This window comes from Phanerochaete carnosa (genome assembly GCF_000300595.1).
Source record: "Phanerochaete carnosa HHB-10118-sp unplaced genomic scaffold PHACAscaffold_8, whole genome shotgun sequence".
NCBI lineage: Eukaryota > Fungi > Basidiomycota > Agaricomycetes > Polyporales > Phanerochaetaceae > Phanerochaete > Phanerochaete carnosa.
The window spans coordinates 1822582-1847370 of NW_006767635.1; the positions used below are offsets into that span (position 1 = coordinate 1822582).

Here is a 24789-nt window from a genome sequence, read left to right on the forward strand (position 1 = left end):
TAAATGATATTTGAGCGAGCCCGCCACGCATTGTCCACGTCATGGATACAACTGTCGTCAGCGATGCAGCAGAGCAGCAGATGCTGAAATGTTCAAGTTAGTAGTGCCCATCAGTACTCAACGTTATGTATCCCGCACGCCGCAGACTCACCTTACATATATCACAGGGATCGAGCAACCTACTACTGACGGCAAGACGCGACTCTCTTGCCTTGAATATGTGGAACTATCGTTGGATCTTTACACGAGCCCAGCTCATCAATGAAGGCAAATAAGTTCCAATTTCTGTGAACACGATTCCCGCCGTCGCTCCACACTCGTGGCCTGCCCCGACTCATGCGCGTTTCTCCATAGAAGAAGCGCGAGCTGCATAACAGCGTACATACGCACGGGCTGACACGGAGTGAAGCGCGTAGTCTGCGACGCATAACTTCGGAGCTCCAACGAGGGACTCAACATATGCAGCGAAAGGCACCCTTACGAATAGCGTTGTCGCTACTCTGGATCCGGGCATCGCCAATGACGCAGTTGCTGCCTTCCCGCCGCTGCAGTCAAACCCACTCTACGCGATGCTCGATACTCTGCCTTTGAGGACGAAGCAGCTTGTTCAAAGGATCGACTGCGACGAATAAATGCCCCGGAAAAGTAAGCACTGGCGACTCTCCCTCACCCTGTTGCTAACTACTGTGTAGACGGCTGAAGAGGACGACGAGCACAGTGCACAAGTTCACCTTGTAGCCAGGCATTTTCCAGCTTCTCAGCTCTAGATCGCAAAAAGAATCCATAGAAGCAAGATATCGTGGTAAGTCTCTATTTAATGGGAACATGGAGAGACCAACACCACGCTTCTGGGGCGTCCACAAAAGCAGTTGAGCAAGCTCGACATTCGTTGGTGTTTCCCCGGGAGCAACTTCCCTGCGTAGTGATACCAGAGGAAGTCGTGTGAAGGACATCGCATCCTCGTCTGTCGCCGAATGGTTCCTTGTCACGGACGACACTATCTTACCTGTGCATCAGCCCCACTCGTCTTCGCAGAACGACAGTTCTAATCACGCAGAACACATCGTTCTTGGCTGATACCTGGCTCCGGCCCGTACGCTTCCGCTACCAGGAGGCACAGACTACGCTGGATACCGTCCTATGCGTTCGCGCGGGCTCTGTTATCGAGGGAATGTTGTGGTGTACCATAATATGGTCGCCCTCAGTACGGGGCTTGGTCTGACTGTCATTATAGATATGACTCCTCGCTTGCCTCAGACTCGCTGAGGAGTAGTCGGATACTGTGCATGCCGCTGGGCTGCGTGCATCATTGCACTACATGGTCATCTACGTTGGTTCTAGATTGATATTCCTGGCACTACATGTTTTGTGTCACGCTTATACACGTTTCACTTTTGACCTGAGAACGACCCATTGACACCTTTGCAGCAGATACTCCTGATGCTATCCCGGTCTCTTACCACGTAGACTTTTGGGCTGCCTATGCAGCTGGCACCACATCTGCCGAAAGAGAACACGAATCCAGGAGATGGTTGTCTAGACCTTTTCCCCAGCGTTCGCCGATCATATGATCAACCACCATCAGACTTCGGTTCACCATCATGCATCGGGCTCAGGCACTTGCCGCGTGCTTGGCGTCGGTCATTCGCGGTTTGTCCAATGCAGCGTCTTCTTTCTTCTGCCTCAACACAATCTCCTGCCTTTGTGCTTTTGTTGTGCGCTCTGACCTCATCGTTACTTTCTCTCCTCGTATCTACTGTCGTTACTTGCTAGTATCTCACTGTATTTTGTCTTGCCACCAGTAACAACAAACAAAAATGTTGTTCATCAAACTAGTTCTATCTACCCTCACTCTTGCTGCGGTTGTCGTTGCGGAGATTCACGGTGCTCCTGGCCGCCGCCATGCCGACATAAGCAGCCTTCACACCGAGCGCGACCCCTCACAAAACGGGACGCTACTCAAGCGCGGCCAGACTTTCCAGAACGTGCGTTTTAGCAGGTACTCTCCTCAGACCGGGAACCAAGTCGCCTGCGGAGGCCTCTACCAAGACACCGACTGGGTGTGTGTCCTGCATCTATCTAGTATTAAGCATGCAATATTCACAGCGGCGCGTCCATAGGTTGTTGCGCTGAACGCTCCGGTGAGCCTCTCTGACGACGCTTTGTTTACGCAAATGCTCACAAGTAACTCTGTGTAGCAATTCGAGTCGATCCCCGGACACATGTGTGGTCAGGAGATCACTATTTCTCTCGACGGAAAGACTGCGCAGGCGACTATTGTCGACGAGGTACTCTTTTCTCTATTTCCAACTTTGCGGCCATCCATCCCCGTACGCATTCTGCATACTCATATTTCTTCTGTTGTAGTGCCCCAGCTGCCCAGAGGGTGGCATCGACTGTACGCCTGCAATAGCGACTTTTTTCGGCTTCTATAACGACATCACATGGGCCGGTGGCTGGAACGTCGGCGACGGCGATCCCGCCCCGACGACCTCGTCCATACCGCCTCCGCCCCCTACGACATCGAAGACGCCGGACGCGACATCCACACCGCCTCCACTCCCGCCTTCATCGTCTAGCGCGGCATTCACAAGCTCGTCGACCTGGAGTAGCGCGTCTTTGTCAAGCGTCTGGTCGTCTGCATCCTCGTCCGCCTCTGCATCGTCCTCCTCGGCTACCTCGTCTTCGAGAACTTCCAGCGCGAGCACGCCCCCCACTGCTGCTCCGATCCCGATATCGAACCTCGCGGCGCTGTACGCGAATTTAGTGAACATGGCGCTCCTCGCACTCGCTAGCGAGAATGGGCAGTAACCTAAACTCACCCGGGCCGTGTTGACCTAGTGATTGTGCAGTGAGCTGTTTCCGCAAGTGTAGCGCACATGGATTATACCCATGTGATACCCTCTACGTCTCCGAGCTGTCCGCCGTGCAACTGTGCTATGTGCTTCTAAGTTTCGATGTTAACTCATGGTCCTCGAAATGCATGCAAGTTTTATTTTATGCTATGTCTAGGTTGCTTTCGAATTTGAGTTTCGCATATGCTAGGCAGTTCTGCTTGTTGCGTGTACGATGGCTTGTGGTACCATAGTGTACTATTCAATGTGTCTATTATACCTATCATGTGGCTGGCCCTTGGGCTGGCCTGTGACAGCTGTTACACCCACCACATAGGTCAAGATTAATGCTGACGGTTGCTTCGAACAGCTATATCATACACAACGAGTCAAAGCATCATTTCGGCGCACAGCAAGCGGTGTGCGTGCGTTGGACGCCGCCTGAGTAGCGAAGAAGCGGCGAGTTCCGATGCGAGGGGCGTTGAGAGCGAGGGCTGGCCCCTGGGCGCAAATTATGTAATGAGCGATCAGCGCCATCAGATCCGCAATCACTTCTGTGCCATGATGCCGGCAGGCTTTGCTTTCTTCGAATGTCTGTTCTCCTTCGTATCGACTGCCTTCGCCCACTGTCCCTTCAACTATTCCACCACGTCCGCCAGTACGTGCGGATGAAAAAAGATGCTATTCCTGTCCCCCCCATCGTCGTCCTCGTAGCCACCACGTACGCGTAGCCACGATGCTCCCTATGGCCACTGCCACGCCGGTGTGAGCAGTCTCCCCGGGCTCGCTTGAGATGGGAGGCTGGTCCAAACTATCAACGCTTCGGCATACAGTGGGCACCCTGAGAGCAAGAGCCAGACCTCCTACTACGATTGGGTATGTGTGCCGTGCCCATCTGCTGTTGTGCGTATTGACTACGGCATGCCTATAGACTGATGCACAGAATGGTTTACACGCCTACCAAGACTTCACCTCCCGTTGGCCCTGTGGACGTCTGAGACATCGCAATTGCAACCTTCGTAGCCAGCAATCGGTGCGGAGTCTTCAAGCAGATCTTTGAACAGCGTCAAGATCTGTCGCAGTTGCGTCTGAGATCGCGCTCTTCGTAGCTGCGGTGCAGGATGTCGACGTACTGTGCATGCCTTCGCTACACCTCCGACATACACCTCTTTTCTCTTGGGTACTCCACGTGCGACGTTGATCAGCATCGAAAATGGCCACTAGTTCAATACCTGACGGGATGTCACGCTCTTTTGCGTCTGCCAGGTGTCTATAATGGTGCTCAATATCGACTTGGCGATGCGTTGGACTGGCATGGTGCTGTGTGCGAAGTCGTCTCCGCATGAACAGTGCCCTGCTTGTGACAATCGGAAGCAAACTACCGACGCTGATGCCGACGTCCGGAAAGCGCAGCGAGATGAAGAGAGCGGTGCGGAATATGCGCAGAAGCTCGGCCGTGTCTGTCAAGCAGCGTTCGAGCGCATGACGGCGGCACCCAGACGAGCTTTCTGAGTAACAGGTAAGTGCACCCAAACGGGTCGCGCGAAATGCGACGCTAACTCTTACACAGAGCTTGCCAGGTCACTGTGTCGCTATGTTCCAGTCCCTTCGCACCAATATAGAGCCCCTCCGTCCCTGCTGGAATATTCTCTCGACAGCAGCTTGTCATCGTTGTTACGCTCGCGTCACCCTCGGTTTCCTCGTCTTCGAGCACATTTAGCTCCAGATCCGCCACAAGCAGCACGGCTACCACCTGGTTCCCCCCCTGCCACGGCGATGCCCTGAACACGATGCTTGCAGACGGGCCCAAGGCAGCAGTTTTGCCCTCGTATAGGCATGCTCCTGATGCGCGTATCAAATCAAACAGACGATATCGATTTCCCTCTCTGAACTATTCGAATGTCGTCTCGATATCTGCTCGTTAATTGTTATTGCAGCTGCGAGATGTATATATGCTGCCCGCCGTGCTCTGCTCAGCTGACGATGTCTCTGGCTCTATGCAATTGACTTATGGCATATGGTTTCGTAATCCCTCCATGATTCTCCGCATTCAGCACTGGTTCTCATGGTAGGCAAAAGGTGGAAATCAATTCAATGTCGTGCTGATATCGCGCTTGGAGATTGCCGGCGAGCATGTCAGGGTTCAGTTCATCTCCAATTGATCAACTCTTCCACGTACTCAACCTCAGACGACGGCGGCGACACCCCGTAGCAGACACAAGATGAACCTGAGCACCCACGATACAAGATCGGAGGGTTCCAACGAGAACCTCCAGACACTCCTCGACGATGTGGTGGTTGCACTTACTATTGCCAAGGACGCGACCGCGGCGTTTCCGCCGCTTCAGTCCGCCGTTGGGGGAGTGACTGGCATCATAGATGTCGTGAAGGTAAGCGAACCGTTCGAGGCTCCACGTATTTCCCTCTCATCCGTTTCGCTTCAGAAAATGGGGGCAAATATTGAACAGATCAAGCTTCTCGAGCAGTATGCCAATCAGCTCTCCACCACTCTTCAAAATCCTGTATTCAAGAATGAGAGAGCCTGTCCGGAGGATTTGCGGCGGCGTATTGACACCCTTGAGAGGCAAGATCATCGCCTGATTTAATCTCTCCGTCCAGCTTACTCACTTCTGCGTAGGCAGCTGAAGGAGACGACGAAAGAGATCCGCAAGCTGGCGTCTCGAACCAGGCTCTCGCGCTTCTTCAGATCGGATTCACACGCTGGGACTATAGACGAACATATCACAAAAATATCTCGAGCGATTGAGGTGTTTCTGGTAAGTGTAGCTTGTGACAACAGGGGCGTCGTGTCATTCACCACTACCGCATGTAGATTGGGGGGATGATGAATGTTGAAGTTGGTGTCAACGTGAGTGACCGTACGTTACTTCCGCACACGTGCATGGCTCAGGGAGCACACCATAGGAACTGTTAAAGCGCTTCGACAAGGTCGACATGCGGCTCGACGAGAGCCAAGCTTTCAATGGTGGGACCTCCTACTTCATGTCAATCGTACAGTTCAGCTCTAAATTCCCGATCGATGGTAGGCCCTACCCCGCTCTATGCCGTTGCCGCCCGTTTCGACTACCCTAGCCAACGCGTCACTTGCGAAGATGGAACGCGATCAGAGACTTTGAATACCATCTACCAGTGGCTCCTTCCGCATCAGGCTGAACTACGAATACCCGAGATCGTTCTGCAGCTGCCGAGGCTAGATGCACTGGCGTTCTGGCTTAGTGGCGTGGCCGGCACCGGCAAGTCAACCATCTCGCAGAGCGTGGCCCAATGGTGCTCGGAGCGCGGGTACCTCGGCGCGAGCTTCTTCTGTTCTAGGGACAGCCGAGAATGCAGTGATGTCCAGATGATATTCCCCACAATTGCCTACCAGCTTGGTCAGTGGGACCGCAGGTTCCGGGAGAAGACCGCGGAGGTCTTGAGGCAGGACCCCGACATCCAGACGTCCCTTGTTTCCCGCCAGCTCAAACGTCTAATCGTTGACCCCCTGCAAGAACTGCCAAACTTTCCACCTTGCGCAGTCGTCATCGATGCGTTAGACGAATGCAAGGACGATGAGACGACGTCTCTAATTGTCCGTGCTCTCTCCCAGCACGTCTCTGATCTGGCCCCCCTGAAGATTTTTCTCACGAGCCGTCCCATTCCAAACATCACTTACGGCTTCCAATCGACCGGCCTGCTGAACGCGACGCAGCACATCATCCTCCACGAAGTACCGCCGGCCACCACAGAGCGTGACATCGGCATCTTCCTGCAGGAGAAGATGGCTAGTGTTCGGCAGAGATATAACCTGGGCAGGTCATGGCCGTCGGCGGACCAGATGTCACAGCTAGTTGCGCGTACGCACAGGTTGTTCATATATGCTGCTACCGCTGTACGCTACATCGAGGATGTCAATGCCTGTGACCCGAAGGGTCGTCTCCGATCACTGCTTGAGGGTCAAGGGGCGACGGCGAACGAGCGAACAGCTTTCGATCAGTTGGACGAGCTGTATCTCCAAGTTTTGAAGAGCGCACATCCGAATGTCACTCGAGAGCTCAAATTGAGATTGAAGAGTGTGCTGGGCACCCTCGTCCTTATCCGTGACCGCCTTTCGCCGAATGCCATCGACACGCTTATGTTCCTCGAACCTGGAACGGTTCGAACCACGCTCACGTATCTCTACTCAGTTGTTATGGTTCCGGACGAAGATGATGCCATGATCAGCCTCATCCACCCTTCGTTCCAGGACTTCCTCACCAACGCGAATCGATGTCGTGACCCCGATTTATTGGTCGATCCAGCAAATCAGCATGGACTTATTGCCCGGCGCTGCCTCGAGACCATGATTGGCGGGCTGCAGATGGACATCTGCAATATCGGACAGAGCGTGCCGAACTCGGAGGTGCCCCGGCTTCCGGACCTCATAGCGACACACATTTCCCCATCCCTACAGTATGCCAGTCTTCACTGGGCACACCATGTCTCTAGTGGGGAAATCGACAACGAGCTCTCTTCCCTGGTCGTCGAGTTCAGCGAGAACTACTTGCTGAACTGGCTGGAAGTTCTGAGCCTACTTGGAGAACTAGGCGAAGCCGTCTCGGCAATGCAAAAACTCCGTGAGAGATTGCTGGTATTAAGCTTCCTCGCTTTTAGTGGTATCATTACTGACTATGTTGCCACATCTAGGAGTTACCTGACCCACATTCTGACACCATTACACTATTATACGATTGCCAACGAGCCGTACAGCAGTCATTCCTCGGCCTCAGTATGTCTTGTCTCCAAGCATATTTCGGACTCATCCCTTTCTGTCCCGCTTCCAGTAAACTCAGCAAGTGCTACGCTGGGCAAGCAATCAATGTACCGAGGGTGATCAGCGGACTGCAACATCGTTGGCATGCCTGCATCCTCAGCATGGAAGGCCATCCGCAACGGGTATTAGGTGTTTGTTTTTCACCTGATGGCCGGCGCGTCGTCTCCGCATCCCAAGACGGGACGGTTAGGCTATGGAACGCTGTTACAGGCTCTCACCTGCACACGTTGGCGGGACACTTGGAAGCGGTTGTATGCGTGGCATTTTCGCCCAACGGCAAGTACATCGCTTCAGGTTCTACGGATCGGACCGTCATCATCTGGGACGCTGTTACCGGCGGACATCTCCACACGCTGAAGGGTCACGACAATTGGGTCAGGACTATAGACATATCCCCGGATAGTGGAGTTCTCGCCTCAGGTTCAAACGACCACTCAGTTCAGCTTTGGAACCTCGGCAATGAAATCGGCTCGTTTAGAACCCTATCCCCGGCACATGTTTCCGCAATTACCGGTGTTAGATTTTCTCGCTCCGGAAAGCTGCTAGTTTCTGGCAGCGTGGACGGTGCATGCAAAGTCTGGAAATCGGGTGCTTGGACCTGCCGCACACAGTTCAACCATCCCGAACGCATTCCCATAATATCCGTCGCCATTTCACCCGACGACACCATCTATGCCGCGGGACTCGGAAACGAGACTACGACCATTCTGTTGCGTTCTACTATCGACGATGCTTGGTCACATACTCTCCAAGGCCACACATCCAGGGTGTGGTCTCTCGACTTCTCTCCAGATGGCTCCACACTGGCTTCCGGCTCGCACGATCACACCATCACCCTGTGGGATGTGGCAAGACGATCCGTCCTTCACACATTGAGAGGGCATTCCGACCCGGTGTACAGCGTCAGATACTCTCCTGATGGCCAGCGGATGGCCAGCTGTGGCAAGGAGCACAGCGTCCGCATCTGGGACCTATCTTATCTCTTGACCGAGGGAGAACAGAAGCCAACAGGCGAGATGGAGAATTTAACAGAGGACGGCGGACCGAGCAAGTACAAGAGTGCTGCTGTTGACCCTCATCATTCCTCCGTTGTACGTTCGGCAACGTTTTCACCTAGCGGGCGCATTCTCGCCACCGGCTCTCGAGACAGTACGATCCGCCTATGGGACACCACCAACGGCGCTCTGCTGCGAATACTCGAAGGTCATCAAGGCGTTGTCTCGTACCTGACATTCTCTCCCGACGGAGAGAAGCTGCTCTCTTCGGAGGCTATGGCCGACTTCGATGGACCTGCCACTCCTCGCGTGTGGGACGTGAAGAGTGGTCGTTGCGAGCATACACTCACCGGGCATCATAGCATCATACGGATGGCGAAATTCTTTCCAGGCGGAGAGCATGTTGTCTCGTGCTCATTTGATGGTAGCGTTCGCACTTGGGAAATTGGCCAGTCGAGCGCACGCAGCCTAGAATCACGCATCGTTTACCAGCAGCGAAGCCTTATCCTCTCCGTTGCTGTCTCTGCCGATGACAGCCTGATTGCGTTTGGCGGTTCCGGAGATGCGCATGACCATATACTTGGGCTAGTCAGACTGACTACGCCACAGCCAACCCACTCCAAGTTGGTGCCTTACGACAATGCGTACGGCGCCCCCACGGCCCTCTCGTTCTCCAAGGACGGCAGCCGTCTCCTGGTCGCCTCCAGTAAAGCGCCAAGCATCACACTCTGGGACGTTCAGGCAGGCTCGACGCTCACCGAAATCGCACCCCAAGCAAACTTCTTGCGTTATTATTATAGCGAGGACGTTGCAGAGAGCATCACATTTTCGCCTACCGAAAAATTCTTCGTAACCGATGCTGGCTTTGGCGCCATCTCAATTCAGCATCAGTCGCGCTCAGCCTCGCAGGACGACCGTCACGACCGCACAGAGTATGCATTCTTCCTCGCCGACAGCTGGCTTTGGTACGCGTCTGCTACTGAGAAACGAAGGCTATGTTGGGTACCATCCTCCTACCGACTTATACGTTCGCACATAATGACTTATCGGGGAAGCATCGCGGTACATGGTGATATGGTAGCTTTTGGCACAGAGAGCGGTCGGGTCGCCATCCTCGACATGTCTTCTTGCCTGCCTCAGACGCGCTGAATCTTGAGACAGTGGGGTGTAATACATTTGGTTGTGTGCATGCTCCTCTACGTTGACTCTGAATCTGTGGCTCGTCACGTTTGGTGGTACACTTAGGGATGTAGCATGGCATTGAAGTGCTTCCAATAATTCACATCGTGTCAAGTTATACCAACTGCGCCAGGCTCGGAGGCATTTTCAACATTGGCTGCCACTGCTCACCGCACAGTGCAGGCCCGACACCTCTTATCATATACCATCTGCTGATGCGAGTGATCTCTCATCGTGAGTATCGCACTTTAAGGATACCCGCCGGCTTTGACAGCGCCGTCGAACGTTGAGCGCACACCGACAGACAGAGCTGACCACTTAAGCTTAAGCCTCACGCGGTAAGCGCAGTTTTTATCTAGGAAACCCAGCCAAAATTGAAAAAAACCAAATCGGTGTACAAGTTGGTGCAAAATCGGGCAAAAGGGGCTAAAATATAGCAAAAAGGAAGTTTTATGTCCGAATTTTCTCGGATGGAACCTGGTTAAACATAGGCTCTTGTTTAGCAAGCAAAATAAAAATAAAAATAAAAAATAATGCACTTACCACCAGACTCCTACCCATGCCGTCTTTCCGAGTGAGAGATCGTCCAGTTCCTGCGATGAGGTACTGAGGCCCGTACTGTGAGAAGTGCCTTCTATTTGTGTGATCATCTTCCATCTCGGGTCCAAGCAGACGACCATCTCACTCTCCAAGATGGCTGGCACAAAACATTAGAACAAATAAATCATGAGTCCCAAAAGTGGTAGCCGTCTGCCGAGAATAATAATATTTAGTCTGAATATTCGTGAGACGGTAAAACCGTGACTTGCTTCTTTGAGGTAAGAACATGATGAAAGCCGCTTGAATATAAGCTTACATAAGCTCAGGTGGAAACGAGGCGGAGGGGCGCCAAGAAAGAAAACAGAACAAAGGGGGATGTGTGAACTTGAATTTAGGCGAGATCTTAGGCAGGTTGTACCGTCCATCTTGTCCCAGAGGGCCTTCAAGAGCTGTCTACACTGATTTGAAATGCACGGCCACACCACGAGGACAACTCGCGATTTGCATGCTTAACACCTCACGCGCACGCCCGACATGCCGTGCGGACGAGTCGCTTGTTCACCGACGACATAATGGCACCCAAAAAATCCAGCGTTCTATATGTTACTGTTACAGGTGATGTTACAAACGCTGCTCTCTGGTCGGTAGCTCTAACCTATGTAACAAGATGTCCAGCACGGCGCCTTGCAAATACTTATGAATAGATTATGTCCTCTCACACATTCATGCTGTTTGTCCTTATGCCTTCGGAGGTTCGTCTTTCTGTCCGGACTTTGAGTCGCTGACGGCCTTGATGAGGCTCCCGACGCCAACCGCGATGGAGCCGATCGCCTGCGCGGTTCCGCTTGCAAGGAACGCACCACCCGCGCCAGCAGAGATGGCGGGGAGCGCGGGGATAGTGCCGATGGTGACGAGTACCGCAGAGATCGCGGTCATTGTCTTCGGGTGCTCGGTCGCCAAGAAGGAGAGCGCCTGCGAGGCGTTCAACAACCAGGTTGGGGCGTGGGCGACGGTAGTCTTGTCTGTAAGGTAGTGAAGGTCAGGGGCGCTCACTGTGTCTGGGCAAAGATGGACTTACCATCGCTCGGCACGCCCGCAGGCGTAGGCGTAGGCGCAGGCACAGGTGCAGCCACCGGAATCGAAGCCGCAGTTGCTCTCCGACTGTTATTCGGCGTGCTCTTCTCCTTCTCAGAGGCGGGGGCCGGGTGGCGCGCGCACGCCGAAGACGCTGACTGCTGCGAGTATACACTCGCGACGGTATCGACAGTGCTCATCGTCGACGACCGCTTCGGCATTCCGGGGAAGTTCTTGAGAGACTGGAAGTCCCACGACATGGTCTTCTTCGGTGTAGGCCGTGGCGACAAGGTCTCGGACGACGCATACGAAGGTGGTGGCGGCAGATCCTTGTTGACGCTGCTGCTCGTGCTTGCAATGCTGGCGGTGTCGCTGTCCTTCTCCTCACGCTCGCGGCGCCCGCCGACGATCCACCATATGCCGGAAGGTTTACTCTCGACCTTGATCTCCTCCGTCTTCCGAGCGTCGATCTCCCCTATATGTGGCCCACACGTCAGCCAAGAGCTCACAGCTACATGACGCAGATCATGACGTACATCCCATGTTGCGCATTGCCACCTTGAAGCGTTTCCAGTTCCAGGTGTACCGGCCGCCGTGGAGGGTACGCATGACGGCCTTGAGCTCATCGAAGCGTGAACGCGCGGTCGGCCCCAGGTAGTGCTGCGCGACCTTGTGCCAGTACTCCTTCGGCACGCGGCGCGCGAGGCAGCCGTCCTTGATCTGCTGAAGCCAGTCATCAACTGGCATGTCCTTGGACGGATTCCCGTGGAATATTGGCGCAGACGGCCATGAGTCGTATATTGGCTCGAGGTCGAAGGGCTTGATCTTGAATGCTTCGACGATGGCGGACATCGTTCAAGCTGGTGATGAACAGATAGTCTTTGTAAGAAAGAGTGAGTAAAGGTGTGTTGGGGGTACGGTGGTATGCTGCGTTACCCTCGATGTGCACCCGGTGTTTATATGCCGGCGAGACACTACATGTTGCAGACATGCGTCCCGGCGCGTGGTTGCGGCTGTCGATCAAATCGACGGTTTCCGGCGCAGGCTCTCGTCCCCTAGTGGGGTTCTATCGGATCAGCGCTCTGCAGAAAATATGCAAACCTGTGAACTCTCGGTCGTCTGAACGAGGGTGGAGCACAGCCTGCGCCTGCTGCTTGGCGTTAGCCCCCGGCGGTGGTCGTCCTCGTTGCGTACATGCGGCACATTCTGGGCCCTGATTCCCGAGCCACAATGAACGATAGAAAATACACGGAAAAGACGGAGAGGTAGCATTTCGCATGGCGTTTTCGGCGTGTCCCAGGTAATGAGGCTTGCGAACGGCGGACGTCCCGGATCCCGAGTCCTTGAAGCTCTACGTAGAAACTATCCGACGAGCGTATCACTGTAAACGTGCCTCTTGAGCACATTCCTTTTCGGAGTAAGGTAGACCAAGGACAAGCATGTGTACTTCCTTCTGCGCGCAGACGGTCAGGTGTAACATCTAGAACTCAATCCCAGCAATCTTCGATCAGCTTCCCTGCTCTCTCCATATTCGCAATAAACTCCTTTGCCTCAGCCTCCGTCTTCTGCCCAAATCCTTCGAGCGCACCCTGTACCGCAGCTTTGACCCCCGCTGGCATCTTGTTCGAAGACCTGGGAGAAGTATAGTGAGTTGGCCCGCCATCCGAAGTAGAAGGCGCGGGCTCACCCAGAAATGTAGACCCACGCGCCTCGTACGCCCATGAGCTCCCATATGCGCTCCGCGTCCGCGGCGATGAGGTCCTGCACGTATGTGCGCTTTACGCCAGGCGGGCCGTCGCGCGAGCATGCGACGCGGTAGTCGAGCTGCTTGTCTTCGTCAGCGGCGAGCGCGGTAAACTCCTCGCGGTAATGCTGGTCCTTCGTCGCGGAACGGCAGCCCTGGTAAAGCGTGTTCGCTGCAAGTGCAGGCCATTAATACTTAGTGTCACAGGACTATAACCGGCAACGCACCTTTTGCACCCCGTGCGACACGCTCCTCAATGAGCGCGCGTACGGGTGCTATGCCAGTACCGGGTCCGATGCATATTACAGGCGTGGCCTTGTCAGGAGGCAGCAGTACGATACCCTTCTTGAGGCGAATTTGAAGTTTGTCTCCTTCAGCGCTAGCTTAGTAAGATAAGGAGCATTAGTTGAGGCAAAGCGTACCTGGCTGCAACGCTGCAAGATACGTAGTGGCCACGCCTCGTCTTGGTATCTTCAGCTTTGTCTTGTACTTCACGATGGCTACACATAGTTGTATGCGCCGCGGGCTCCGCTTAAAAAGGTTGAGCGCTCCGATAGAAAAGCAGGTAGGGTAAACAAGTTACCAGTGCTGAGCTCGCTATCGAGAACTCGCGAGGCCGCAGCGGCGGAAAGAGGTCGAAGAGGTACTCTTTCGGTACCTTGGCGCTTCTGAATTCTTCGAAGACTTCTCGTACCGTGCGCCGCACGCTTTGGCAATAGTCGTACAAGTCATCCTGCACCAAGATTAGCACTGCCAAGAGCTTATCAGACTCGTGAATAAAACTTACGGCGCCTTCAGGCGACAAGAACTCGTCGAGCTTCTCCCGCTCGAGTTCATCCGGTGTAAAATGCCGTAGAAGAGCGAAGAACGACCGTCGTGGGACAAAATTGATGTCCAGATGGCGCGTAAAGAGGGTTCTCAAGGTTAGAGTTCGCGGGAGGCGAGTGGGCAACGACTGGTCTGGCAGAACGTGCTTCACAGAGAAGGGATTGTCGGCTTCGTCAAGCCAGCCAACACATTGTAGGAAGGCATCAACATCTGGTGCAAATGCTTCGGGTTCTACAACTGCGATATCTCCTGGTGAGTACCTGCAGGTGATGAGTGGGAAGTGCGCATGGCAGCTCAAAAGACATACTCTAAATCTTCGTCGAAGTCAAGGTCGAAATGTCGGACGTCTTGATACCATTCCGAAGCGGTTATGCGCGTGTTTCTGGAGACGGTGGCCGTGTAGTAGCCCTTGAACAAGCCGGTATCCGGCGGCAGAGCGGCCGGCTGGCCTTCAATGATGCTCACACGAGGCTCCGGAATACCACCCGGCTTGACCTCAAGGCCGGGAGGCAGTGGGAACAAATTGAGGAGCGCATCCGACAGGGACTCAATCCACGGGTCTAATGCACCGTCCAATCTTGCTCACACAGGGCGTCAGCGCAGATAAGCGGCTTCACAGAGAAGAGCTCACCCGAGCTGGTGTTGGTCGTCTGCCTCTCCTCTATCAACGACCTTGGTCGCACCAAGGGTCAAAAGCCGCCGCTCAAGCATTTTAGCAGGCCAGCAAAACTTCTCGTAGGCAGTGTCGCCGAGACCAAAGATTGCGAACTCCAGGTGGTCGAAGAGGTCGTGCGGGAGGTCAGCACGAAGAAGTGACATCCAGAAGCGGGTCATCGAGCGCGGCTCACGGCCTGAGCCTGTCGTTGAGACGATAAAGATAATGAGATGCATCGAAAAGATGTCGTCCTGAGAAGAATTTTGTCAGACATTTTTAATGGTATGAAACGGAAGAGCACGCGACTTGGTACTCGTCTACGCTGTACAGCCGCACGGCAAAGTGCAAACGTCGACACAGTCTAGCAATACGTTCTGCAACATCTTGTGCGTTTCCAGTTTCCGTTGCATAGAGGATGGTGAGCTCTCGTTCGTCGAGGTGATCGTGGTCGTGGGCAGAGCCGGACATCCTTGACTAGGCTGATCCGGCGTTATCTGATAAGTCCACCCGAAATAGGCGCTTATATTATCTTTCGATGCCCAGTCTTTTTTTTTTTTTGCTAGGCCCGTAGAACTACTGCTACATGAGACCTGAGGCCTGAGGCCTGAGGGCCTGTGCTGTAGTCTAAACAGGGTCCGTGCCGGTTCACCTGGTATGATCTAAAATCCGGGGGCACAAAGGAATCGCAGAACCGCGCCAGACGGCCCTGGCCTCCGCACGAGCACCGAGCCAGTCGATGGACTCTACCGCACCGAACTGTGGACCTACCTCTATCGGATCCCCTCACCCTCGCCCTATACTCAACCTAACACAACATTTATCATGGTGGCCCCCGTGAAGTATGGCCACCGGTGTTCGGACGGTTATACTCCTACCGCCCTATGACGCTTCGCACATTTATCTGTGTTCTTCGTCCAATTGATTGCCCCAGTCATCCACATCTGCGGACGGATCTTCAGCGTCGGATAACGCCTCCAAAGTTTCCCCTACAGGTCTGTATTTGCCCCTGTAGCCAAACTCTCGCGCTAATACCTCTTCCTCATCCGCAAGGAGGCTCTTGTCTTGGTTGAAGAGTACGTGGTATCTTGACACCGCGTACTTTGCATACCATTGCGTGAATTGTCTTTCAGCGTTGTCCGGGTTGGGGTATGATTTTTGCCACAAACTCGAATCCATCGGTATGTCCCCTTCGATGTCCAGCCCGCCTGGGCCTTGTGCTTTTCCAGCAAACTCCAGCTCATCTGTTTTCCTTTATCATGGGGCTGCAAGACGAGAGGGCCTAGAGGCAATAGGCTCGTCCCCACGCCATTTTATTGCGTCGCATCTTTCACCCAAAAGGGATGCAATCAAGAGTCAAGACGCACGTTGCCCCCACGGAACGACTGGACATGCCTATAGAGACAAAGGAATCACCAACCGTCGCAAAATACTTGGAACACCATACAAACATTGCAAATTAGGGTAGTAACCATCGCCAAGCATGGTCGCGACGGTTAACTTGTGTTCCCTTATCTATGTCAAAAGTTGTTAGTACAGCCTGGGAAACATGAACGTAGAAAATGTTTTTAAATCAACACAACTGCCACTACAACCGAAGTAGAGGCCTATGGCCATGTACTAGCTGTCTAGTGCTCAAGTAACTACGTGACAGACGGTCCGAAAAAGGCAGGCGAGAGCTTCCCGATACATCTGAGATTGGAGATCTAGGTCAAAACATCGAGCCACTTGGGGTGCGGAGAAACACTGATCTGAACCATACCAACGTCTCTCGTCTTAACCACCATCTACACGCCTGAGATACCCACATACAGCACAGAGGTCCGGTATGGCGAGTAAGCAGGTGAGCTGTTTCCTCGAGTGTGGGACCGCCGTGATTTACAATCGCTTTCGGGGCCGACAAGCTCGGGAAACTGCGTCAGGTCAGTCTTCACGAAACCTCCATGACGCCCAACTTGCTCAGACTTCCCGGCGCGACTGTAGTGGGCAGGCGAAGTTATATCCGTGCGGGACAAGACCGTGTTGTCGGAAGAGTTTAGAGAGCTGGAACACGACGTGGAACTCCGCAGGCGGGGACTGTCCAGGTAAATCTCGTCATCAGCATGCACGGCGCTCGTTCGCCGCTAACTGAGTTCTCCTAAGGTTGCACGTTGCCTCTCAAGATTACCGTCGCGCGTTATCGAAGAAGAGAGTCTCCGAAGCGGTAGACCATGACGAGAAGCTTATGTCCATTGATGCGCTTGGGGTTGTAATGATACAGCATGGAGAAGAGTTTGGGGATGATTCTGCATTCGGTGAGTCTTTCTTTGGGCATTCGCCGAAACCACAACAACTGAAATACACACAGGAACATCCCTTGTCAGTCTGGGTAGAGCCCATTGTCAGATAGCAACGTTGCAAGAGTCGTACTCCGTCCTATTCCAAGACACTTATCTCGCATCCCTTCAACGTGCGGAAGACGATATCAAAGAGTACCAAGCACAGCGCAAGAAGCTTGACAGCAGACGGTAAGCTTTGACATTTGTGGGCCTTTCGTAGCATGCCAATCTAACGTGCTATAGACTGGCTTTCGACGCTGCAGGTTCGAAGCTCGAGAAGGTTCGAAATGGCAAGAAAGAGAAGGAGAAAGAGAAGCAGGAGGCTGAAGACGATTATGATATCTCCAAGTCACGATAGTAGGTGTTGTTTCTGCTTTTCGTGATGGTATTTTGCTGACATTATGTACAGCGAAGAGTGTGCAGAAGACGTCCGGGCGCGTATGTGTGCTATTCAAGAGGCCGAGATTGACCAACTTCGTGATCTAACAAGCTTCTTGGACACGGAGTTACACTTTGTCGAGCAGTATCTTGAAGTACTGAGGGAAGTCAAAGTGGGCTGGGTAGACGAGTAGGTAATCCTTACGACGCGCCATCGACGAATAACTGACGGTAAGCTAGCGCGACATTAGCATCCATGGAGCGCTCAAGTCGCTCTCGGCCGCAACCGCCTATCAGTGAGCTACGCCCTATCCGAGAACGCCGAAAATCCGTCTCGAACAAGGCGGCGGCAGGCTCGGACGATTCCTCTGCTGAAGAGGAGGCATCCACAAAACCATCTCATAAGAAATCCCTCAGTATGCGAAAGCCTGATTCTGGTACATCCAGCAAGCCGCCTTCGCGCCCGCCATCCCGCAACGAGCGGAAGCGAGTGGAAAGCGGTGCGGGTATCAAGACGGACAAGGAGAAGGACAAGCACGAGAAGAGCAGTCGGATGAGTGTCGCAGACTGGGCGTCGAGCAAGATGGGCTCGCTCACGGGCCGGGGGAAGAAGGAGAAGCACGCCGACGCGCTTATACAGGACAACGAGACCGACAGCGACAGCGACGATGCGCGCACTCAGAAAGCGCGGCGTCAAAGCACATCCTCACGCTCGTCTCCGACGAAGACGAAGACGACGCCGAATGCATCTCCACTGCCGCCCTCGCGCACGCTTCGTCTGCCGGCGAAGAAGGTCGCACTCGCGCTGCACGACTTCCGGGCCGCGTCGCAAGATGAGCTGAGCTTCAAGGCTGGGGATCAAATCAACGTGCTCAGTGAGGTTCTGGACGGCTGGTGGATGGGCGAGCTCAACAGCAAGACGGGCCTGTTCCCAACGACGTACACCGAGATTATCAACGCCTCGTCCTCGTCACTCACCTCCAAGCCCCGACTACCCCCGCGCCCTACTTTTACCCCAAACGGTTCGCAGCCAGGGTCGCGCGCATCGCCTGCGCCGTCGCATGAGGACCTCACTCCCGCACCGGAGCAGAAGCAACGAGACCCGCCGAAATGGCTGAGCATCCAGCCGACGGGCGACAGCCTCGCCGAGTCCGAGGACGGCGCACACCCCTTCGGGGACCACCTCGTCGCGTCGAGCCGCAGCCCGCTCAACGGCACGTTCTACGCCGAGAGCGTCGCGAGCAGCGGCGACGAGGATGAGGGTCACGACGACCACGACGACCACGACGACCGCGCAGGCGTGCGCCGCCTCGTTGAGCCGCGCGAGGAAGATGGCGCGCATCAGCACCCCGCTCACGGAAACGGACGTCTGGATGATGAGTCCAAGGCGCCGCGTGCAGTGCGACCTGCGCTACCGTCACGCCAGCCCTCTTCCGCGAAACGCCCGCCACCACCGCCCCCGCCGCCGCGCCGTGCGACGCTCCCGGGTAGTGCGCCGCCGATCCCGTCGAGGCCAGGCGGAGGCATCGGCTCAATGCCGTCGTCGCAGAGCACGTCGACAAACGCATCCTTTGTGAGCATCGGGTCTGGGGTTGCCGGGGACGGGCTGACGGGTTCGCCGTTTGACTGAGGGCTGCTGTCGCTCGTTTCCTTTTCCTTATGCTTACCACAGGACTTGTGTTCGCCTTTCTTGGGCCTGCTCAACTTTATCTGCGCTCCATATGCTCATATGCCACTACTCTGCTAATAGGACGCGACTTAAACTACATGTGCGATGGCATTATACATGTTCCTACGCATGCTACTAAATGCGACACGAAACACGAGTTTGAGATAGACACAGGGAGGTGAAATTAGCTGACTACGAGTTTATATAAGCCCAGAACTCGCAGAAATTGCTGGCAGGAGGGAACACGGAGAGACAAAGAAAAAAGAACGACCAATGCGAAGCTGAAGTGAGCGCTGCTACAAGAGACACGCCTACTATCAGCGCATGGGAACGTCCGCACCCATGGCCCCAGCGTATTATGTCCAGAGAAAGGCTGATCGCGTCTTGCTTTGGCAGACCAAGATCGCCCGCCAACCACGACCATGCACGTGAGCCAGGGAGAGTAGTAGTAAATCTAATTTATACATTGATTTTCGTTCTATATCTGTGTAAGAGGAAGCCCTCAATTTATCTATTCATTCAACAAGGCCACACAATTTTGTACACTTTCGGCTCTTACCCTCTTAAACGTTGAGCTCCGCCTTTTCATCTTTTGCAAGGACAACTTGCAGCGCCGGGTCTGCAAGTGCCGGCTCGACCCACTCCGCAAGGAACTTGTCGACCTGCTGCGGCGCCCGGCCAATGAACGTGCTCGGGTCCAGAAGCGCGTCCAGCTCGCCCTTGATTGGGTCGAAGTACGCGTCCTGTTTCACGCGCTCAATCAGGTCGTTGTCGAGCCCGAGCTGCTTGACCTGGTGTGCGGCCTCGTGCGAGAGCACCTGCGGGGCACAGCTTATGTCAGAATTGGCAGGAAAGAGGGGAGTCGGGGACGTACACGGATCTTCTCGTGCGCCTCTTGCCGGTCCCCGCCTTTCTTGACGATCGCCATGATGATGTTCTCCGTCGCCATGAACGGTAGCTCCTGAGCGATGCGGCGGGCGATGACTTTTGGGTACACGACGAGGCCCTCAGAGACATTTTGTAGGGTCGTCAGCACGATATCTGCAGTTAAAAACGCCTCGGGGAGCGTGATGCGGCGGTTGGCACTGATAGATACGCAAAAACATGAGTGTTGAGTACGAATACGCAAGTAGGGAAAAGCAGACCTGTCGTCAAGGGTGCGCTCGAACCACTGCACGCTCGCCGTCATCAGCGCGTTCTGGTGGATGACCATCAGGTGCCGCGCGAGCGAGCACACCCGCTCTGAGCGCATCGGGTTCCGCTTGTACGCCATGGCCGACGACCCGATCTGCGTGCTCTCGAACGGCTCCTCGACTTCCTTCAGGTTCGCCAACAGCCGCAAGTCCGTCGCGATCTTGTGCGCCGTCGCCCCAAAGCTCGCGAGCGGCGCGAGCGCGTCGATGTCAACCTTACGCGAGTACGTCTGCGACGTGACGGGGTATGCGTACACGAACCCAGACAGCTCCGTTACGAGCGTGTCGAGCTCCTCGACCTTGGCGTGATCACCGTCGAAGAGCGCGAGAAAGCTCGCTTGCGTGCCTGTCGTGCCTTTCACACCGCGGAAGCCGATGTCGTCGCGGGCACGCTTGAGGTTACGCAAGTCCCAGAGCAGCTCCTGGAGAGGATTCTGTTATGTTGTTCGTCCCGTGGCCGTACGTGCATACGCACCTGGAGCCACAAGGTTGCACGTTTGCCGACAGTAGTCAGCTGTGCGGGTTGGAAGTGGGTAAAGCCAAGGGTGGGAAGGTCGCGATACTCCTTGGCAAACTTGGATAGTCGGTCAATGACGACGGCCAGCTTATTGATGATAAGTGTAAGGGCTTCGCGGATGAAGATCAGGTCAGCGTTGCTTCAAGGTCATTCAGCACATTCTCTCGGATGGAATGGATAAGCACACACTCAGTGACATAACACGAGGTTGCTCCAAGACTGTGGGAGTGTGAGGGTGAGCTCATATTGAGAGAAAGAGTATAAGACGCACTGGATTATGCCTGCAGCAGCGGGCGCGACCTGACCAAAAGTATGCACATGCGCCATGACATCGTGACGCCGTTTCTTCTCCTCCACCGCAGCAGTTTCAAATTGCTTCTCATCCAGATGCTGCATCCGCCGATGAGCATATCACGTCCGGTCGAACGCTGTAACAGGCACGCACCAGGTTCGCTTTCATCTGCTCGATGGCCTCGTCCGAGATGGGTAGGCCGAGCTGCTTTTCCGCAACGGCGAGGTTGAGCCAGAGCTTCCGCCATGTGTAGAAGCGATTCTAGTAATAGTTGGATCTGTCGATCGTTATTGCTCTAAGCAACCTGGCGTGCAGCATACCGCCGGGGAGAAGAGATGCGCCATCTCCTTACTTGCATAACGGCTGCCCTCGCCCTGCCTCAGTCCTAAGTTCGTGGACATGTATCCCGGGGGAGGCCCACCTGGCAAGCGGCGTCTGGTAGGTGTCGAAAGCCTCCATGTTTTCGTGGTGAGAGTGCAAAGCGAGGTTCAAAGGCTGGAGTTGCAAGATGATATCACTTTTCGTCGGCATCTCGCGATGCATCCGTATTTGGAAGGCATGGTAGGGTGTCATTTTCGGCTGTCCCATGCCTGATTACCATCCGTTCGCGGACTCAATCGCAAAGCATGCAAAGAGGCTTCATATCAGACACTGAGCGCAATTATTAACGTATCTCTTGACGTGTGCCAATCCATACCTCCTTCGGCGCCGCGGGTTCGAAGCTGAAGAGAACAAGGAGCTGAAGGAGACGGAGAGGGGAAAGGCGGAAGACGGATGCGAGATTTTCTAACCACAATAGTGAGCCTTCTTTCTGCCTGCCGTGCTGGTATCTCGCTGATGGTATACATAGTGAAGAACGCGCGAACGATGTCTGGACACGCGTGTACGCTATCCAAGGGGCCGAGTTCGACCTGCTTCGCATCACGTAAAGCCTTTGAAACGGAGTTGCTCCTCATGTAGCAGCCCAATTTCAGCCCAATTTCAGTGCTAAAGAAATACGCCTCCGCTTCTGTGGAGACATGGTGAAAGCTCCAGCGCCGCAAAGCACATCGACCTTTGTGAGCATCGGGCCTGAAGGTGGCAAGTACGGGTCAACGGATCCGGTGTCGTTGACGATGCTTGTCAAGTATTTCTACGCTTTCCCCCCATACACAACGGGTCGTCTTTGTCGACTTTGCCCGTGCTGCATCCACGGCGGCGAGTCGGCGCTGCGGCCCGATGTTGATGGCGAATGATGGCATTGCGTGCCCGCTGCCCAACGCCCCACTCCTGCTCTGCTCTGCTCGCATCGCAGACTCGACTGCTCGCTTGCTGGCGAGCTCTTCCACTTTTCGACGATTCTTCATGCACATGAATTAGCAGCTAAGTGCAAGTCTTAACAACTCCACGGCGACTACCAAATCCCTCTCCCTTGCCTGAGTCGCCTCCGTCGTCGAAAACGTTACATATAAACTTTTTTTCGGCCAGGAGTGGCAGATCTAGCCTCTAAGTTGGCAGCCCTCGATCACCTCATTTCCAAGCCCTTCAAGCCCTGGCTCTGGCTCTGGCTCTGGCTCTGGCTCTGGCTCTGGCTCTGGCTCTGTCGCAAGCAGCACCGTCGCTGACTACCTTCGTCTTTGCCGACGTCCAGCCTCGCAGTCGTATGCGTACCAGCCCCCGCTAACCATGCCAACGGGAGCATGTAATGAGACTAGTTCTGGCGCAAGGCTGTGTGATACCGCCTCGAGATCGCGGTGGACAAGTTGAGGTGGACGTGATGACATACGCTTGTAGCTGTAGGCTCTTGACTAATATACTAGACACATGCAGGATAATATAAATATAAACAAGGCGGAAGAGACTAAGGTCCGGAACCGTTCATCAGGGGTATGGTGGACCATCAGCTGGTGCCGAGAGAGAGGGAGGAGAAGGACAATGACACGGCCAACATTGCCAATACAAGCAGCAATGAGGACACGCCGCTCTCGTCGTTCTGTGCATCTCTGAGGAGTCGTTGGCACGACCGGCGCTGAAGAAAGCCAAGTCGTGGTGTTCCAGTTGGTCAAGGACTTTCCTTAAAACCTGTAGCGATCATCTACGATGAGCGCCGCCGAGACCGCCACAGGCGTGTACTCGCAGCGGTCCGTCATCCTCGTCATGTCGTTGGACCACCGTCTCGAGAAGAACGCATGTATTTCTGTATTTCCCTTCTTGGGGACGCTCATGCAGTAGGACTCGGATGTAAACTATACGCGCTTCGACACTACGCATGTATACTATTGACGCAAGTTCAATATAAACATACGCCCACAGCTAATTAAGTCCCATTGTCCCTCAGCAAGCCTGAGGCAGGCAAGGAGTCATGTTCAAGATAACAACCTGACCACCTTCTGTACCAAAGGCTACCACATTACGATACACCGCCATGGATCCTCGGAAGGTCGTTGCATGCGAACGCACAAGTCGGAAAGAGGTCGGCACCCAGCACAGCCTACACCTCTCGGTAGCAGATATGTACCAGAGCCAGTTGTCGGCTAAGCAGAATGCGTACTCTGCGTGGTGCGGACTATCCCTGCGAGGCCGAGCGGGATCGGCGCTGTGACGAGATGGCACCCATGGTGGCGTCCGTGACAAAGAACCTCTCGGTAGACGAGAATGCAATGTTCTCCGCACGATCGCCTCCGTCATAGCCACCGAGGAAGGTCGCATTCGGCGCAATGTCGACAAGGATCGAGCCGGCTTGGCTGCCTGCTTGGATATCCCAAAGCGTGATCCTGGACGCCGTGCCTGAGGCGACCAGGAGACGGCTGCCGTCCTTGGAGAATGCGAGCGCTTCGTGCAGTCTTGACGGTGTATGTAAAGGCTGGACTCGGAGATCAGGCGCCTGGACATGCATTGCTCAATTCAACCATCCTGGACGGAACCCCATACTTTCCGTCGCCATCTCGCCCGACGAAACCGTCTTTGCTTCTGGGCAAGGAGGCGCAGCTAAGGACATTCTATTGCATTCCACTGTCGACGGCCGCTCTTTGCGCACACTGTGTGGCCACACGTCAAAGGTGCGGTCTCTTGATTTCTCTCCCGACACTACTACACTTGCATCCGGCTCAGCAGACTATACCATCATCCTGTGGGATGTGGCGAGTGGTTCCACGCTCCACACCTTGAAAGGACACTCCAACGAGGTGTACGGCCTTAGATACTCCCCCGATGGCCAGCAGATAGCCAGCTGTGGCAAGGACCATAGCATCCGCGTCTGGGACCTGTCTCTTTTATCGGCTGAGAGGAAGCACGAGCCCAAGAAGGCAAAGCTGAAGGAGAGGCTGAGTTGGGGCCACGGGTCGGGCAGAAGAGCTGGCGCGGCCGAGCCTCAACATTCCTCGGTTGTACGCTCCGTGGCGTTCACACCTGACGGACGCATTCTTGCTACCGGCTCGCGAGACACTACGATTCGTCTATGGGATACAGCGAACGGTGCTCAGTTGCGAGTACTCGAAGGTCATCAAGGCGTGGTCTCGTACCTATCACTCTCTCCCGATGGAAAGAAACTGCTTTCATCAGAATATCAGCTCAGCACGCCTAGGAATACCACTCTTCATCTGTGGGATGTGGAGAGTGGTCGTTGCGAACAGACCTTCACCGGACACGAAGACGGCGTACGGACGGCGAAGTTCTTTGCGGACGGGAAACGAGTGGTTTCGTGTTCATTCGATCACAGCATCCGTGTATGGAAGGTCGGCCAGTCAGGGACGGGCAGTACAGAAATACGCGTCATCTACCATAGCAG

The 24789-nt window shown here is 54.6% G+C and overlaps 8 protein-coding genes across 8 annotated transcripts; 4 read left to right on the forward strand and 4 right to left on the reverse strand.

The window, feature by feature from the left end:
• Positions 1–1817: 1817 nt before the first annotated feature.
• Positions 1818–2811, forward strand: PHACADRAFT_198799 (uncharacterized protein; the record flags this gene model as incomplete). The annotated part of the gene is made up of 4 exons (XM_007399025.1): positions 1818–2060; positions 2121–2141; positions 2199–2330; positions 2368–2811. The coding sequence occupies 4 exons, from the start codon at positions 1818–1820 to the stop codon at positions 2809–2811; spliced, it is 840 nt and encodes a 279-aa protein (XP_007399087.1).
• A 2133-nt stretch (positions 2812–4944) lies between these two features.
• On the forward strand, positions 4945–9938 carry PHACADRAFT_211969 (uncharacterized protein). Its single transcript, XM_007399026.1, has 7 exons — positions 4945–5224; positions 5279–5319; positions 5473–5611; positions 5668–5703; positions 5760–5820; positions 5882–7461; positions 7518–9938. The coding sequence occupies exons 1-7, from the start codon at positions 5057–5059 to the stop codon at positions 9786–9788; spliced, it is 4296 nt and encodes a 1431-aa protein (XP_007399088.1). The 5' UTR covers positions 4945–5056; the 3' UTR covers positions 9789–9938.
• A 1060-nt stretch (positions 9939–10998) lies between these two features.
• PHACADRAFT_261364 (uncharacterized protein) lies at positions 10999–12544 on the reverse strand. The gene is made up of 4 exons (XM_007399027.1): positions 12369–12544; positions 11969–12311; positions 11437–11907; positions 10999–11380 (listed from the first exon to the last, which is right to left on the reverse strand). The coding sequence occupies exons 2-4, from the start codon at positions 12282–12284 to the stop codon at positions 11097–11099; spliced, it is 1071 nt and encodes a 356-aa protein (XP_007399089.1). The 5' UTR covers positions 12285–12311; positions 12369–12544; the 3' UTR covers positions 10999–11096.
• Positions 12545–12919: 375 nt separating this feature from the next.
• Positions 12920–15127, reverse strand: PHACADRAFT_164681 (uncharacterized protein; the record flags this gene model as incomplete). Its single annotated transcript, XM_007399028.1, has 9 exons — positions 12920–13064; positions 13120–13348; positions 13404–13547; positions 13599–13707; positions 13760–13909; positions 13964–14264; positions 14312–14581; positions 14636–14910; positions 14963–15127. The coding sequence occupies 9 exons, from the start codon at positions 15125–15127 to the stop codon at positions 12920–12922; spliced, it is 1788 nt and encodes a 595-aa protein (XP_007399090.1).
• Positions 15128–16257: 1130 nt separating this feature from the next.
• PHACADRAFT_176772 (uncharacterized protein) lies at positions 16258–19439 on the forward strand. The gene is made up of 8 exons (XM_007399029.1): positions 16258–16499; positions 16561–16578; positions 16640–16740; positions 16799–16950; positions 17004–17163; positions 17218–17331; positions 17384–17542; positions 17593–19439. Exons 1-8 carry the CDS (start codon positions 16485–16487, stop codon positions 18980–18982), a joined length of 2109 nt encoding a protein of 702 aa, XP_007399091.1. The 5' UTR covers positions 16258–16484; the 3' UTR covers positions 18983–19439.
• A 31-nt stretch (positions 19440–19470) lies between these two features.
• PHACADRAFT_261370 (uncharacterized protein) lies at positions 19471–21487 on the reverse strand. The gene is made up of 7 exons (XM_007399030.1): positions 21177–21487; positions 21003–21121; positions 20921–20950; positions 20690–20870; positions 20167–20636; positions 19896–20106; positions 19471–19839 (listed from the first exon to the last, which is right to left on the reverse strand). The coding sequence occupies exons 2-7, from the start codon at positions 21056–21058 to the stop codon at positions 19585–19587; spliced, it is 1203 nt and encodes a 400-aa protein (XP_007399092.1). The 5' UTR covers positions 21059–21121; positions 21177–21487; the 3' UTR covers positions 19471–19584.
• A 2081-nt stretch (positions 21488–23568) lies between these two features.
• PHACADRAFT_198805 (uncharacterized protein) lies at positions 23569–23898 on the reverse strand (the record flags this gene model as incomplete). Its single annotated transcript, XM_007399031.1, has 1 exon — positions 23569–23898. The coding sequence occupies one exon, from the start codon at positions 23896–23898 to the stop codon at positions 23569–23571; it is 330 nt and encodes a 109-aa protein (XP_007399093.1).
• Positions 23899–23929: 31 nt separating this feature from the next.
• On the forward strand, positions 23930–24733 carry PHACADRAFT_52564 (uncharacterized protein; the record flags this gene model as incomplete). The annotated part of the gene is made up of 2 exons (XM_007398844.1): positions 23930–24267; positions 24355–24733. Coding segments are annotated over 2 exons (717 nt in total), but the record flags the coding sequence as incomplete, so codon positions are not given.
• Positions 24734–24789: the final 56 nt, after the last annotated feature.

Bases quoted from the DNA above. Each gene is read 5' to 3' on its own strand.
- PHACADRAFT_211969 (XM_007399026.1), top strand. From the start codon at position 5,057: ATGAACCTGAGCACCCACGATACAAGATCGGAGGGTTCCAACGAGAAC. The intron at 5,320-5,472 runs GTATGCCAATCA...ACTTCTGCGTAG, and splicing joins CAGATCAAGCTTCTCGAGCA to GCAGCTGAAGGAGACGACGA. The intron at 5,612-5,667 runs GTAAGTGTAGCT...TACCGCATGTAG, and splicing joins GAGCGATTGAGGTGTTTCTG to ATTGGGGGGATGATGAATGT.
- PHACADRAFT_261364 (XM_007399027.1), bottom strand. From the start codon at position 12,284: ATGTCCGCCATCGTCGAAGCATTCAAGATCAAGCCCTTCGACCTCGAG. The intron at 11,908-11,968 runs GTACGTCATGAT...GGCCACATATAG, and splicing joins GGCAATGCGCAACATGGGAT to GGGAGATCGACGCTCGGAAG. The intron at 11,381-11,436 runs GTAAGTCCATCT...ACTACCTTACAG, and splicing joins TGCGGGCGTGCCGAGCGATG to ACAAGACTACCGTCGCCCAC.
- PHACADRAFT_176772 (XM_007399029.1), top strand. The intron at 16,741-16,798 runs GTAAATCTCGTC...AGTTCTCCTAAG, and splicing joins CGCAGGCGGGGACTGTCCAG to GTTGCACGTTGCCTCTCAAG. The intron at 17,164-17,217 runs GTAAGCTTTGAC...AACGTGCTATAG, and splicing joins AAGAAGCTTGACAGCAGACG to ACTGGCTTTCGACGCTGCAG.
- PHACADRAFT_261370 (XM_007399030.1), bottom strand. From the start codon at position 21,058: ATGGCGCATGTGCATACTTTTGGTCAGGTCGCGCCCGCTGCTGCAGGC. The intron at 20,951-21,002 runs GTGCGTCTTATA...ACACTCCCACAG, and splicing joins GCTGCTGCAGGCATAATCCA to TCTTGGAGCAACCTCGTGTT. The intron at 20,871-20,920 runs GTGTGTGCTTAT...ATGACCTTGAAG, and splicing joins ACCTCGTGTTATGTCACTGA to CAACGCTGACCTGATCTTCA.